Source organism: Salvelinus alpinus, chromosome 26 (genome assembly GCF_045679555.1).
Source record: "Salvelinus alpinus chromosome 26, SLU_Salpinus.1, whole genome shotgun sequence".
Lineage (NCBI taxonomy): Eukaryota > Metazoa > Chordata > Actinopteri > Salmoniformes > Salmonidae > Salvelinus > Salvelinus alpinus.
Genome location: NC_092111.1, coordinates 6,289,771 through 6,305,358, shown reverse-complemented (window position 1 = coordinate 6,305,358; position 15,588 = coordinate 6,289,771). Strand labels below are relative to the sequence as shown.

Here is a 15,588-nt window from a genome sequence, read left to right as displayed (position 1 = left end):
GCAAATAGAAATCAAACCGGAGGGACAGCATACATGTATGGGAGAGGTTGAGGGTAGAGGAAGGACAAGAGTTAAAAACAAACAAAATAAAACTATTGTAAAATAGACTGTGTCCATAATATGTATAAGCTGGAAATACAGGCCTAAGCATTGTTGTTCACTAGTTTACTCCAATTGGGGGGGTGGTAGGGTTGGAGGGTAATATTATATATATTTTTTTATAACCTTTTTTTAAACTAGGCAAGTCAGTTAAGAACAAATTCTTATTTACAATGACGGCCTACCCCGGCCAAATCCGGACACCGCTGGGCCAACTGTGCGTCGCCCTATGGGACGCCTCTAGCACTGAGATGCAGTGCCTTAGACCGCTGCGCCACTCGTGTGTAAAAATATATATTGGGGATTGGAAGTGATGCAGACAATTACATTGATGGAAGCTACAATCTATCTGCAATATTAACGCTGATCTACCCCCTAAATATAAATAATAGCCACTTATTTGATCCATTTTCTCTTTTATAATGGTTCTGTTCAGCGTAAAAGTGATCATTTGAAACAGGTCCTATACGTTAGATTTGAAAGTTATTTGTCAACTTTAGTTGTGAGTGATGCAAACCTTAGAATATCTTGGAAATCAATGCATGATGTGACTATAGGCTATTTGATTTAAGAAAGTCACTAAAGAAAGCTTGCGCTCTGTTGCTTGCCTCAGGCTGCACACCCTGCTCTCTCATCAAGGGATCATATTTTCACCCATCAGACTAATACATTTCATCAGTATGCACTGGAATATCCCCCGTTTGAGGAGAATGCAGCCTCGCTACACAACAGGTTCTATTCCGCCCAAACTCTGTATGACATGGGCTCTCCAACCCTGTTCCTGCTGCTACCCAGAGCTTAATTTGGGAAACGAAGTGAAATCTGTTCAGGAACATCGATAGTAACATGTTTTCACAACAAAACATATTTCATTAAACTGTTGACATGTCTCTCTGTGCGCTCGAGAAAGGAATAAGGGAGAAAGACGAGGAGATGGAAACATGGTGGAGAGATGTAGCTGAAGGTAATGGCAGTCTAATTTACGTATGAAAATATATTTTTAAAAGTCCTATTACTAGGCTATTCAAAATCAAATACAAAAATTCACTATAATTGTCTCTGTAAGCCGCCCTGCACAATCAATGAACAAACAGCATCACCTAGGCCTATATGTTCTCTCCCAGACTCATGGATAGAACGTTTGGAGCGTAGCATGAGGTAACCAGTCGTTGTGTTAGGCTTTGAAACAACATGCACAACCACCATGTTTTACACTCAGTTTCAACCTGTTGTTGAACTTCTTTCTTTTAAAAACACTACAGTTTTGATGTGTTTTGATGTGATTTTCGATAGCATTTGCATGGATGTCAGAGTGGTTAGCGGGACAATAGAGCCCTGAGTACCAGGCCATTGGGTACTACCAACACATGTCCAGAGTGCATAAAAGGAGATTACCATGACTCAACGGTCACATGGAATTTTACTGTCGTCATGACTGCAGGTGTGGCGGTAATACGGTCACCGCAACAGCCCTACTCGCACCATATGCTCAGTCTTAATCTCTCTTATACCTATAGGCATCTAACTTTATTAATTCACTATCACACTCGCGCGCTCTCTTTCTCGCATGCATGCAGGCACGCGCACTCCTCCCATGGCCTCCAGTCATGCAGTTCTGACCGTAGCATACGGCTAGCTCCCAGGCCTGACACACTCAGTGGCCCTAATCCTCCGTGGTACGGTGTTACTTCCATCCCGTCTCATTGTTACGGTTAATCCACACAGCTCCGGTCCTCACCGTCTTTGCGTCTTCAGACTGACTAAAGCACATCTTAGCCCTCTTCAGGCAATACACACACATGCACGGTAATAACACACACAGCGCACACACTGGGAGAGAGACGAGAGATCTCTTGGGCTAATGTGACAACCTCATCAAAGTCCTAACTTTGATCACTTTCTGTGTTTTTGGAGAACATTGAGGTTGTTTGCGGTTTTGTGTTTTCATCACTTTAGAACGAGCGGGCCCGGAGGGAGAGTTTTCTCTAGCTAGCGTCTGTCAGATACCCATACTGCATCAAGCCTGACGGCAGTGCACTGCTGGCGCCTTGCCCAGGAAAGCCCCACCTCCTCCCTCTGAGAAACCTGGCTAAAGGGGGACGAAGGAAAGAGCTTTGTTTCCGAAAGAGTTTCTTTTAAAAAGAAGTTGATTTATTTATTTTTTTGTCCATCTGGATGAAGTTCAGAACGCATGTAATTAAGTCACTCTTCTTAGCGGAGGCACTAAACGGGTGTTGCAATGGCAACTGAAAGTTGTTGCCGGTGGGTCTGGTTGAGAGGGTCACCTAATTGCATCAGACCTGTAAAAGACACCATTTATTTAATCAGGGCTAATTTTCAGTCCATCTCATCTGAATCATATTTCCTCCGCATTATGCTATGTTGACTTCATTTACCAATGTTTTCACTCAAAGCACGGCATTCTTTACAATAGCCCACTCATATGCTGCCCCTTTCTCTTTTTCTCCCTCTCTCACGGTCTTTCTCTTTATCTATCTATCCCTCACACATAAACACTTTCACACACACCAAAACAACACACACTCACACCGCCTGTGGGCTCCTCGGTTCGCTCAGCAGTTGGTTTCCTCCTCGGCAGCTCAAGGTCAGCAGGAAGACGGAGCTCTGCTGTTTGAGAGAAATGAAAATGGAGGAGAGGGGGAAAAAACGAGGGATGGAGAAAGGAGAGCGATCTCTACTGTATCCCTCAGCAGGGGACCAGTGACCCTTCTAAGTGCCCCAGCTAGCCGACTGAAGGGGCAAGCAGTGGACAAGTCAGGGGTCAGGGCCCATCCTCTCTGGCTCTCACTGAGACAGTAGAATAGACTGAGGGTAGAACCCTGTATATCCTATAACTTTTACCCAGTTCTTGTATTAAAGTCAGAGTGGGTCCATGTATACAGATGACACGTACAGTACCAGTCAAAAGTTTGGACACACCTACTCATTCAGGGGTTTTTCTTAATGTTATACTATTTTCTACATTGTAGAACAATAGTGAAGACATCAAAATTATGAAATAACACATGGAATCATGTAGTAACCAAAAAAGGGTTGAACAAATCAAACTTTATTTGAGATTCTTCAAAGTAGCCACCGTTTGCCTTGACAGCTTTGCACACTTGACATTCTCTCAACCAGCTTCAACTGGAATACTTTCCCAACAGTCTCGAAGGAGTTCCCACATATGCTGAGTACTTGTTGGCTGCATTTCCTTCACTCTGCGGTCCAACTCATCCCAAACCATTTCAATTGGGTTGAAGTCAGGTGATTGTGGAGGCCAGGTCATCTGATGCAGCACTCCATCACTCTCCTTGGTCAAATATCCCTTACACAGCCTGGAGGTGTGTTGGGTCATTGTCCTGTTGAAAAACAAATGATAGTCCCACTAAGCGCAAACCAGATGGGATGGTGTATCACTGCAGAATGCTGTGGTAGCCATTGTGGTTTAATGTGCCTTGCATTCGAAATAAATCACTGACAGTGTCACACCTCCTCCATGCTTCACGGTGGGAACCACACATGCGGAGATAATCCGTTCACCTACTCTGCGTCTCACAAAGACATGGCGGTTGGAACCAAAAATCTCAAATTTGGACTCCTCAGACCAAAGGACAGATTTCCACCAGTCTAATGCCCATTGCTTGTGTTTCTTGGCCCAAGCAAGTATCTTCTTCTTATTGGTGTCCTTTTAGTAGTGGTTTCTTCACAGCAATTCGACCATGAAGGCCTGATTCACGCGGTGTCCTCTGAACAGTTGATGTTGAGATGTGTCTGTTACTTGAATTTATTTGGGCTGCAATCTGAGGCTGGTAACTCGAATGAACTTATCCTCTGCAGCAGAGGTAACTCTGGGTCTTCCTTTCCTGTGGCGGTCCTCATGAGAGGCAGTTTCATCATAGCGCTTGATGGTTTTTGCGACTGCATTTGAAGAAACTTTCAAAGTTCTTGAAATGTTCCATATTGACTGACCTTCCCGTTTTTAAAGTACTCATGGACTGTCGTTTCTCTTTGCTTATTTGAGCTGTTATGGCCATAATATGGACTTGGTCTTTTACCAAATAGGGCTATATTCTGTATACCACCCCTACCATGTCACAATACAACTGACTGGCTCAAACACATTAAGAAGGAAAGAAATTCCACAAATGAACTTTTAACAAGGCACATCTGTTAATTGAAATGCATTCCAGGTAACTACCTCATGAAGCTGGTTGAGAGAATGCCAAGAGTGTGCAAAGCTGTCATCAAGGCAAAGGGTGGCTACTTTGAAGAATCTCAAATAGAAAATATTTTTATTTAACACTTTTTTTGGTTACTACATGATTCCATATGTGTTATTTCATAGTCTTGATGTCTTCACTATTATTCTACAATGTAGAAAATAGTCAAAATAAAGAAAAACCCTTGAATGAGTAGGTGTGTCCAAACTTAACTGGTACTGTATATCAAAATGGTACAAGGGTGATAATGTATTGATATAGATGGAATTAGACATGCACCTACTGTTTGTACAGGTCTGTAATCATGTTGTGTAATCTACACCATTATCACCATACATAGATCCATAAATCAGTTGTCATAAGCTGACACTAGCTGTCATGACTGTTTTAATTTAAATGTTCTACATTTGAGTCATTTAGGAGACGCTCTTATCCAGAGCGATTTACAGGAGCAATTAGGGTTAAGTGCCTTGCTCAAGGGTACATCGACAGATTTTTCACTAATCGGCTGTCTGCTGCAGGTATGTCTATCTAGCTGTGTCTAGTATTTTATTAGGATCCCCATTTAGCTACTGTCGGAGCTGCAGCTACTCATCCTGGCGTCCACACAAAACATGACATAATACATAACATTAAGGCCGTGGCTACGGATACAGAGTTTTCGCCCACACCTTGCCCGACTCTCCGGTAACCTCTTCCTTGAAGCTAAGGATCCGGACCACGTACTGCACGTGTTATTTTTCGCACACATTTGTTTTTCTAACGAAGCTGCTGCTCAAACTCCCACTCCCTTCACGTTTCGCGCTTTACTGACCCTCTTCTGAACCGTGATGCTGTAGCTGCCTCATATTTCTGAACAGCTGAAACGAAAAGCCCGCGGCGATTTTTTTCGAGAACATTCCAAAACACATATATTATGAAGGCCACAATCTTCTGTATGTTTTAACGGATGTTGCACAAGCAGGACGCTGTCCCTACACTTTGGACACATTTTGTCTGATGGTGTAGGCTAATCTTTATAGTTGCTGCCATATCATAGTTCCTGGAAAAAATAACATTACTTGTCTGCCTCCTGCGCAGTTTAGCCAATGTTTGCAATGAGGATGAGGGGCGGAATATCCGTATTTTTAACCTGGGCTAATTGGGATACAAACTCTGTATCCGTAGCCACTCATAGACAATTACAGCTGAATGACATAATTATGTAAAACGACATACATAACATTTAATGGACAGGTACAGAACTACATTTATTCAATAAACATTAAAAAAAGACAACACATAGCATTAATAGACAGGCGCAGATCTACATACATTTCTAAGAACAAATACACGTTTTATATTCTTATGCCTTATCAATCCATGCAACATGTACTCATAATTACGGCTACACTGCAGTCGTCTATTTTTGTTATTCGCTTGCAGTTACAATCGCAGGTCCTTATCCTAATCGTGTTCTGTAAACACTAGCGAGAATCTCATAACATTAGGAACCACCCGTGTCCTTGGTTCTCCCGTTTTGACGTCAATACTATTCCTAACAATGTTATCCATAGATGTTACTGAATGCAATGGAAATGCAACAATTCCTCCCGCTAAAGCGCCAAACCACAGTTTTCACGCTAGCAACTTAATCCTTCACCTTAGCTACGTCCGTGGACTTTTTAGAGGTCCATCAGATGAGCTTCACTTACTTCCTTCGCCCTGGATAGTGCACAGAAATGAACTAAACCAATGAACTAAGCCATGTTAAATGGAGTATATTGCATCAGTGTGCAGTCTACCCCGTAAAAGGTTAGCGAAGGTATAGTGTGTGTGGACTTTGGACTTATTCAAAAAGTTTCCTCCGGTTCTCATGAGCTTGTTTTGCATTTCCAGTCCCCGCACCACACTCGCTCCCAGCAGCACCCGCCCATCACACACAAAATAAGAATACACTTTCATACACTTCAATAAAACGTTGCTCTGCTGACTAACAGCAGGAAACTGACCAGACTCTCATATGGAGCAGCAAGTCCTTACTCGACTGAGGCGTTGCTTTCTCTGAGCACGCCCTGATGCCAAGGCCACGTCTTATCTTGAACCGTTAACCCAAACACCAGATGTGCTCGGGAGGGAGATGCTACAGCTATTTAGGGCAGTCTGTCTCATTTGATATTCTATGGCATTAAGGCGAGGAGGGACACGAGGGTGGCCGCGCTGCACAGGGAGACATCTGGTGCAGAAATATGTATGTGGCCCCCCCCCATCCCCGTCTCTGTCTCCATCGACAGGTGATAGAATGTCAATGTTTGGGTGTGCAGCTGTTGTCCACTACTCCGCTCCTGCAAAACGTGGCCACCGAGGTGTGTGTGATGCATGTTGTGTTCTAACTGTCTATTACATATGTGACTTTCAGCACTGACTAGTGCGGTGCGCAGGCCATTTTATTAGTTCTTGCCGTGTGCGAGAGTGAATGTGTGTGTGTGTGTGTGTGTGTGTGTGTGTGTGTGTGTGTGTGTGTGTGTGTGTGTGTGTGTGTGTGTGTGTGTGTGTGTGTGTGTGCCTGTTTGTGCTTTGAATCCTAGCGGTAGACGTGTCCCGGCTATTGCCCTCCAATGTTACGCGAGCCTATGTGCGGATTGAGTACGCAAGAACACACACACACCCGTTAGTGTTTGTAAACAGCAGCATCTCTCTGCATACACCATGGGGAGAGGGAGAGAGACGGGGATAGAGAATGACTGTCCTTTCACCTTCACCCCATATAGGCCGTGCTAAATGAGATGATTTTCCGCCTCCACTCTTTTAACCTCCTAACCTAAAGGACCTGTCTTTAGCTGTCTCTCCCTTGCAAGTTCTGCAGTAGTGGCTATAATGGGAGGAGGAGGGGGAGTGAGTTAGGAGGGTCAGAAGGAGAGAAGAGGGAGAAAGTGAATAGAGAGGAGAGTTGAAAAGCACTTTGTGACAACTGAAGACGTAAAAAGGGCTTTGTGAATGTGATTAAGAGAGAATTGGACTGAAAGACAATGGAAGAAACTCGATTGCATTTCCTCGATCCCTGGCGAGCTCTCTCTCTCCGCCTCCTCAAAACCAATTGGATGAGAAGGTCAGAGTGGAGAGAAGAGGAATCAAGGAAATGCAATCGAGATTCTCCCAATGGCAGGAGAGGAGAGCGAGAAAGATGGGCAGAAAGTCTTTCTCTTGGGCCCAGTAGAGGTTAAAGCCCCAGTAAACGGCTGTCTGTGTGAAATGGGTAAAACATCTTCATATTCTCATCCCATCTGTGTACCTACTCTCTGCTACCCTGTGTGACTTCACCTGTAGTGTGAACACTACTCCCTCTGTCTGGGCATGATTTAAGAGCGCGCGGACAGACACAGACAGTCCTGTAGTGTGTACACAACTCCCCCCCCCCCCCCCCCCTTCTGTGGCTGATTTAAGCACACACACCCACCACAGCAGGAGCTTGCCTCTTGGTAGCAGGTGTCACTCACAGCTCGTTACCCCTGGCAGGGTTGATCATTCTGTTTGGATAGCAATAAGGCACACCTCACTGGAGAGACGGAGGGGAGGAGATGGAGTGGCATGGAGGGAGCAAGCGGGAAGAGGGAGATGAGGAATTGCACTGCAGTGAGAAACCCTCGAAGATTGTGTGTTTGTGATGGAGAAATAGATTTGTCTTCTGTCCGTACCTGTCTATGAATGATGTTACATGATGCAGCTGAGGGACTTACTGTGTACTGGGGTGTGATCTGTTATGTGAGTGTGTTCCGGGAAGGTGAGCATAGCTAGTACTGTGTATACATGTGGTCCTGAGGGTGTATGATTATAGGAGAGAAACCTGACAGCCTCTACTGTGTGTGTGTGTGTGTGTGTGTGTGTGTGTGTGTGTGTGTGTGTGTGTGTGTGTGTGTGTGTGTGTGTGTGTGTGTGTGTGTGTGTGTGTGTGTGTGTGTGTGTGTGTGTGTGTGTGTGTGACATGTACTGATGATGTGTGTTTCTCCACAGATATGACTACAGAGAGATGCTGCACAACTCTACTTTCTGCCTGGTGCCTCGGGGCAGACGCCTGGGATCCTTTCGCTTCCTGGAGGCGCTGCAAGTGAGTGGGGCCATACACACAGGCACACACGCACAGAGATTGACTCCTTAAGATTCCTGGAGGCACTGCAGTTGAGTGGGCTTCGACACACACCTACAGCGCCTTCGGAAAGTATTCAGACCCCTTGACTTTCCCCACATTTTGTTACGTCACAGCCTTATTCAAAAATCGGTTAAATAACACAATCTCATCAATCTACACGCAATACCCCATAATGACGAAGCGAAAACAGATTATTATTATTTTTTTTGCAAATGTATTAAAAACAAAAAACATATCATATAAGTGTTCAGACCCTGTGCTATGAGACTAAACATTTAGTTCAGGTGCATCCTGTTTCCATTGATCATCCTTGAGATGTTTCTACAACTTGATTGGAGGCCACTGGTGGTAAATTCAATTGATTGGACATGATTTGGAAAGGCAGCTGTCTATATAAGGTCCCACAGTTGACAGTGCATGTCAGAGCAAAAAACCAAGCCCTGAGCACTCCGTCAATTAGGCCTTTATGTTAGAGGGCCAGACGGAAGCCACTTCTCTGTGAAAGGCACATGACAGCCCGCTTTGAGTTTGCCAAAAGGCACCTAAAGACTCCCAGACCATGAGAAACAAGATTCTCTGGTCTGATGAAACCAAGATTGAACTCTTTGACCTGACTGCCAAATGTCCCAATTGGAGAAACCTGGAAACATCCCAATTGGAGAAACCTGGAACCATCCCTACGGTGAAGCATGGTGGTGGCAGCATCGTGCTGTGGGGATGTTTTTCAGTGGCAGGGACTGGGAGACTGGTCAGGATCGAGGCAAAGATGAACGGAGCAAAGTACAGAGATCCTTGATGAAAACCTGCTCCAGTGCACTTTGGACCTCAGACTGGGGCGAAGGTTCACCTTCCAACAGGACAACGACCCTAAGCACACAGCCAAGACAACACAGGAGTGGCTTTGAGACAAGTCTCTGAATGTCCTTGAGTGGCCCGGCCAGAGTCTGGACTTGAACCCGATCGAACATCTCTGGAGAGACCTGAAAATAGTCGTGCAGCGACGCTCCCCATCCAACCCAACAGAGCTTTAGAGGATCTGCAGAGAAGAACAGGAGAAACTCCCCAAATACAGGTGTGCCAAGCTTGTAGCGTCATACCCAAGAAGACTGGAGGCTGTAATCGCTGCCAAAGGTGCTTCAACAAAGTACTGAGTAAAGGGTCTGAATACGATATTGAAGTTTAAAAAATAATAATATAAATTACAACCTTATTTTAAACCTGTTTTTGCTTTGTCATTATGGGGTAATGTGTGTAGATTGAGAGGGGGGGGGGGGCAATTTAATCAATTTTAGAAGAAGGCTGTAACCTAACAGAATGTAGGAAAGGTCAAGGGGTCTGAATACTTTCAGAATGCACAGTATGTATCCCAATACCTGTGCTGTAGGGCTGCGATTAGCCAGGGGCCTCACGATGCGATATCGCGATGCTGAGGTGCCGATACGATATGTATTGCGATTCTCACCAGTTCTATATGTATCGCGATTTGATGTTCCAAACATCATTTCTCACTATATGTCTGCTGCGGAGACGAGAAAGAGCACGAGAAAATGTAGTTCTGACCAGTCATGGGAATAAAAGTGCCGACACCACGTTGGCTCGCTGTTTAAAAAGAAGATGGAGAACAAAGCTGTATGATGAAACATACTGGAGATTTCTGACGCAGGTACAGCAGACTAGCTCAAGCTAATGCTACCTTACACATCGATAGGTGGCGTCAAAGTATCGATATAATATATATATATATAGTCCAAAAATGATACTGTGCTATGTAACTATCACATTTTTTCCCCTTCACTCCTGTGCTGTGTTATGCCTGAGTTTTGTTCCCACTCTGTCTTTCTCACACAGTGAAACCCCATTCATTGCAACTTCACTCTTTACACAGCAAATGCATTTCTACTCCCTCTGTCCTACCCACTCAATTTAATCTCCTCCGAGTATCGCAGAACCCTTACACTCGCTTATATACGTCCTTCGGTACCACACGTACTCCCACTCCATACGTCTCCTCAATGTATTGCCAATGTGCCAATGGCATTTCTTTGACACACACCACAGAACGCTCATAGCCTCTCCTATGCCACACGCTTACCACACGCCTTTTAAGCACTTACTCCCGCTCCATATGCACTTTCCAGGTACCACTCCACAGCTGCATACTTGTGCCCTTCAATCCCAACCTACAGCGTATCCACTTGTGAGATTCGAGCCAACCGGTGCACACTTCACAAGCCTATACCTCTCACACCTGTCGCACACCTGTGCACCTCCCACTCTGTCTACTTCCACACTCATCACCTCTAATATTAGTGCACACTTCTCCACAGAAAGTATACACTTGTATCTCTCGCCCCTCTCCTACGCTTTCACTCTGACTCACACCACTCAGTCTAGATCTCCTAGCCTCTCCACTCATCGAGAGAGTGTGTGTGTGTGTGTGTGTGTGTGTGTGTGTGTGTGTGTGTGTGTGTGTGTGTGTGTGTGTGTGTGTGTGTGTGTGTGTGTGTGTGTGTGTGTGTGTGTGTGTGTGTGTGTGTGTGTGTGTGTGTGTGTGTGTGTGTGTGTGTGTTTGTCTACCTTGGTGAGTGCGAGTCAGATGTGAGTGTGAATGCAAGAGCCTCCACTTGTATTAGTGTGTGTGTTTGTAGGAGCGATTTAGAGTGTGAGAGCAAAAGCAGGGACCGGGGGCCGGTGCTGTTATGTAGGAGAGAGTTAGAGTGTGAGAGCGAAAGCAGGGCCCGGGGGCCGGTGCTGTTTTAGCTGACACCTTTATGACCCCTGATTGACAGGGCTGTCATTACGTCAAACTCTCATCACACTGCACCAGCTGTTCTCCTCTTCTCGCCTTTCCTCTACCCCTCCATTAAGTCTCCTCTACTTCGCCACTGCCAAAGGCCAGCCTCTGCTTGGTTACCTCTCCCTCTCTTGCTCTTTTTTCTCTCTCTTTTTGCTGTCACGTTCTCTCTCTCTCTCCAACTGTGTGCTGTTTTATTGTATCGATTTCCAAGTCTGTTTCAATTTTTTTTTTATCTCTGCTCCACGCCTCTCTCCATGTCCCTAATCTATTGTTCTCTCTCTCCCTCTCTCCCCGTGTTGTGCATCTCTGTCTTTAGGCAGCCTGTGTGCCTGTGATGCTGAGTAACGGTTGGGAGCTGCCCTTCTCTGAGATCATCAACTGGAACACGGCGGCCGTCATCGGGGACGAGAGGCTCCTGCTGCAGGTACGACGCACACCCCTCCCCATCCCCGTAACCACCACCTCAGCCCCTTTTAAAGGGATACGGCAAGATACTACTTCAGAGTCAGGTGAACTCGTGGATACCATTTGTATGTCTCTGCGTGCAATATGAAGGACGTTGGAGTTAGTTTCGCACGCCAATGATAACTAGCGTTAGCGCAATGAGTCGGAGAGTGCACTCACGGACTGTGTCTCTCAGCCTGGGATCGTATTCATTAGAGGCTAGACACACCTTAGCAAAACATTTTGCAACAGAAAATTCAAACGGTCATTTCCTAGTCGCTCCGTTTCCCTCCTCCCTCCCTCTATCCCTCTCCTCTCTCTGACCCGACCATGGCGCGTTGTCCCCTCCTTCACCCGACCCACAGCTCCTCTCTCCAGCCCCTCTATCTAACAATGTCCCCCTCCTGTCCTCCTCCAGATCCCGTCCACGGTGCGCTCCATCCATCAGGATAAGATCCTAGCTCTGAGGCAGCAGACCCAGTTCCTGTGGGAGGCCTACTTCTCCTCCATGGAGAAGATTGTGCTGACTACTCTGGAGGTGAGACACACATACACACACACACACACACACACAGACACAGACACACACCCACTTTCTTTCTCATTTTCTCTCTCCGTCTCCTCGGCTATCAATCTCCCTCTGTCTTCCAGAGTTCCAATGTCACGCTAGCCTCACTGCAATCTCTCTGTTTATTCCCAAGTGTCTATTTCATGCTAGACTGACCTCACACCACCAGCCATCCACACACCACCAGCCATCCACACACCACCAGCCATCCACACACCACCAGCCATCCACACACCACCAGCCATCCACACACCACCAGCCATCCACACACCACCAGCCATCCACACACCACCAGCCATCCACACACTACCAGCCATCCACACACCACCAGCCATCCACACACCACCAGCCATCCACACACTACCAGCCATCCACACACCACCAGCCATCCACACACCACCAGCCATCCACACACTACCAGCCATCCACACACTACCAGCCATCCACACACCACCAGCCATCCACACACCACCAGCCATCCACACACTACCAGCCATCCACACACTACCAGCCATCCACACACCACCAGCCATCCACACACTACCAGCCATCCACACACTACCAGCCATCCACACACCACCAGCCATCCACACACCACCAGCCATCCACACACTACCAGCCATCCACACACTACCAGCCATCCACACACTACCAGCCATCCACACACCACCAGCCATCCACACACCACCAGCCATCCACACACCACCAGCCATCCACACACTACCAGCCATCCACACACCACCAGCCATCCACACACCACCAGCCATCCACACACTACCAGCCATCCACACACTACCAGCCATCCACACACCACCAGCCATCCACACACTACCAGCCATCCACACACTACCAGCCATCCACACACTACCAGCCATCCACACACTACCAGCCATCCTCACACTACCAGCCATCCACACACCACCAGCCATCCACACACTACCAGCCATCCACACACTACCAGCCATCCACACACTACCAGCCATCCTCACACCACCAGCCATCCACACACTACCAGCCATCCACACACTACCAGCCATCCGCACACCTCACGCTACGATTGCAAATGCATCATCCTATGAGCACAAGACGTTGAAAATATATATATTTTGAATGTCTTTTCAACCTAATTTACGTCTTCAACGTCTTTTCAACGTCTTGCGCTCATAGGGCACAGTCTACACCAGGGGTCGGCAACAGGCGGGCCAGCATGCCAAAACCCCCCGGCAAGCAATTTGTTTTAGGCGGTAAAAAAAGACTAGAATCACCAGGAATTCAGCAAAAAAAAATGTGTTTCATTTAAGAAAGTATTCCCATGAATTAAAAAAGTGTGATTGTGTCTCAATGTAATCAAGGTATGAAATAAATGGTAGTTATTTTCGAATATAGTCTCTTTTTGGGGTTAGTTGGTGTCAATTTGCAGTGTACAAATGATTATAATTATGCTCCGTTCCCAAATTTGGCCCGCAGCTGAATCTAATTGCCTACCCCCTGGTCTACGCCATAGCATGGCACCAATCTCAAACGTATCTCTATTTTCTACACAGCCTTGGAGCAAAACTAGCATCACGCCCCACAATCTCATCCATATCGTCAATCTGAGTATTCATGCTAGCCGCACCAACCCGATGGACATCTTTAATCTGTCGCGCCAATCACCTTTATCTCTACTAGTCTCAACCTGGGATTGCTGCGATCTCACACACAGGTCTCCATCCGTCTCAGTGTTTGGGCACCAGCTCGGCGGTGGCACCCAGGCTTAACCCCACTGACGTGCTGTCACTCTGTGCTAAGGTGGGGAGGAGGGCGGGGGACAGTAACACGGCACAGCCCGGGTGACTTACCGTTTTGTTGTTTGTGTGCCGAATGGGTTCAAGGGAGATACGCGGGTTCAAGGGAGAGACGGGGGGGGGTGACACACTATATATTCAAAAGTATGTGGACACACCTTCAAATTAGTCGCGTCGGGCTATTTCAGCCACACCTGTTGCCGAGAGGTGTATAAAATCGAGCACACAGCCATGCAATCTCCATAGACAAACATTGGCATTAGAATGGCCTTTCTGAAGAGCTCAGTGACTTTCAGGGTGGCACCGTCATAGGATGCCACCTTTCCAACAAGTCAGTTTGTCAAATTTCTGCCCTGCTAGAGCTGCCCCGGTCAACTAGAAGTGCTGTTATTGTGAAGTGGAAACGTCTAGGAGCAACAACGGTTCAGCCGCGAAGTGGTAGTCCACACAAGCTCACAGAACGGGACCGCCGAGTGTTGAAGCCCATAGCGCGTAAAAATTGTCTGTCCTCGGTTGCAACACACTACCGAGTTCCAAACTGCCTCTGGAAGCAATGTCAGCACAAGAACTGTTCGTCAGGATCTTCATAAAATGGGTTTCCATGGCCGAGCAGCCAAGCCCAAGATCACCATACGCAATGCCAAGCGTCGGCCGGAGTGGTGTAAAGCTCGCCACCATTGGACTGGAGCAATGGAAACATGTTCTCTGGAGTGATGAATCACACTTCACCATGGACGAGTCTGGGCTTGGTCGGATGCCAAGAGACCACTACCTTCCCTAATGCATAGTGCCAACTATAAAGTTTGGTGGAGGAGGAAAAATGGTCTGGAACTGTTTTTTTTTCATGGTTCGGGCTTGGCCCCTTAGTTCCAGTAAAGGGACATCTTAATGCTACAGTACAGAGCCCTGATCTCAACCCCATCGAACACCTTTGGAATGAATTGGAACACCGACTGCGAGCCAGGCCTAATTGCCCAACATCAGTGGCCAAACTCAGTAATGTTCTTGTGGCTGAATGGAAGCATCTCCCTGCAGCAATGTTCTAACACCGAGTAGAAATCCTTCCCAGAAGAGTGAAGGCTGTTCAAGCAGCAATGGGGGGACCAACTCCGTTTTATTGCCCATGATCTTGGAATTAGAGCAGGTGTCCACATACTTTTGTTCATGTAGTGTATGTTAATGCCGTTGCCTTGGCAGCTCCCGAGATAACGAGCGGCATGGGTTATTCATTCGGCTGTGTCACGCTCAGTCGGCTGCAGATCGAGGCCGATACACACACACACACACACAACCTCTCTCCTCACACACTCCCTGTGTCATCCTCTCACAACTTCACACACTCACAGGAACCAGCGTCTGTGTGGCGGGCGGCTGAGTTGGTGAGCGAGTAACCCAAGCAAGAGAACAAGCCCAACCAATCACGTTGCGTTTCCTTTCAGGAAGTTGAGACGTTTTGACCAATCACAAAGCCAACGGAGCCTTCCCTGTTCCTGCCGATTCCCGGCACACCTATTAAACGGAATTACAGTGTGTTTCCAAAACAG

General features: G+C 46.8%; 1 protein-coding gene across 1 annotated transcript in view; it reads left to right on the top strand.

The window, feature by feature from the left end:
• LOC139554283 (exostosin-1b) overlaps positions 1–15,588 on the top strand; it is a 122,824-nt gene that overhangs the window by 68,987 nt on the left and 38,249 nt on the right. Inside the window, exons 2-4 of the mRNA XM_071367052.1 lie at positions 8,313–8,406; positions 11,562–11,669; positions 12,108–12,227. Coding sequence (XP_071223153.1) covers positions 8,313–8,406; positions 11,562–11,669; positions 12,108–12,227 — 322 coding nt within the window. The remainder of the gene's footprint in view (positions 1–8,312; positions 8,407–11,561; positions 11,670–12,107; positions 12,228–15,588) is intronic.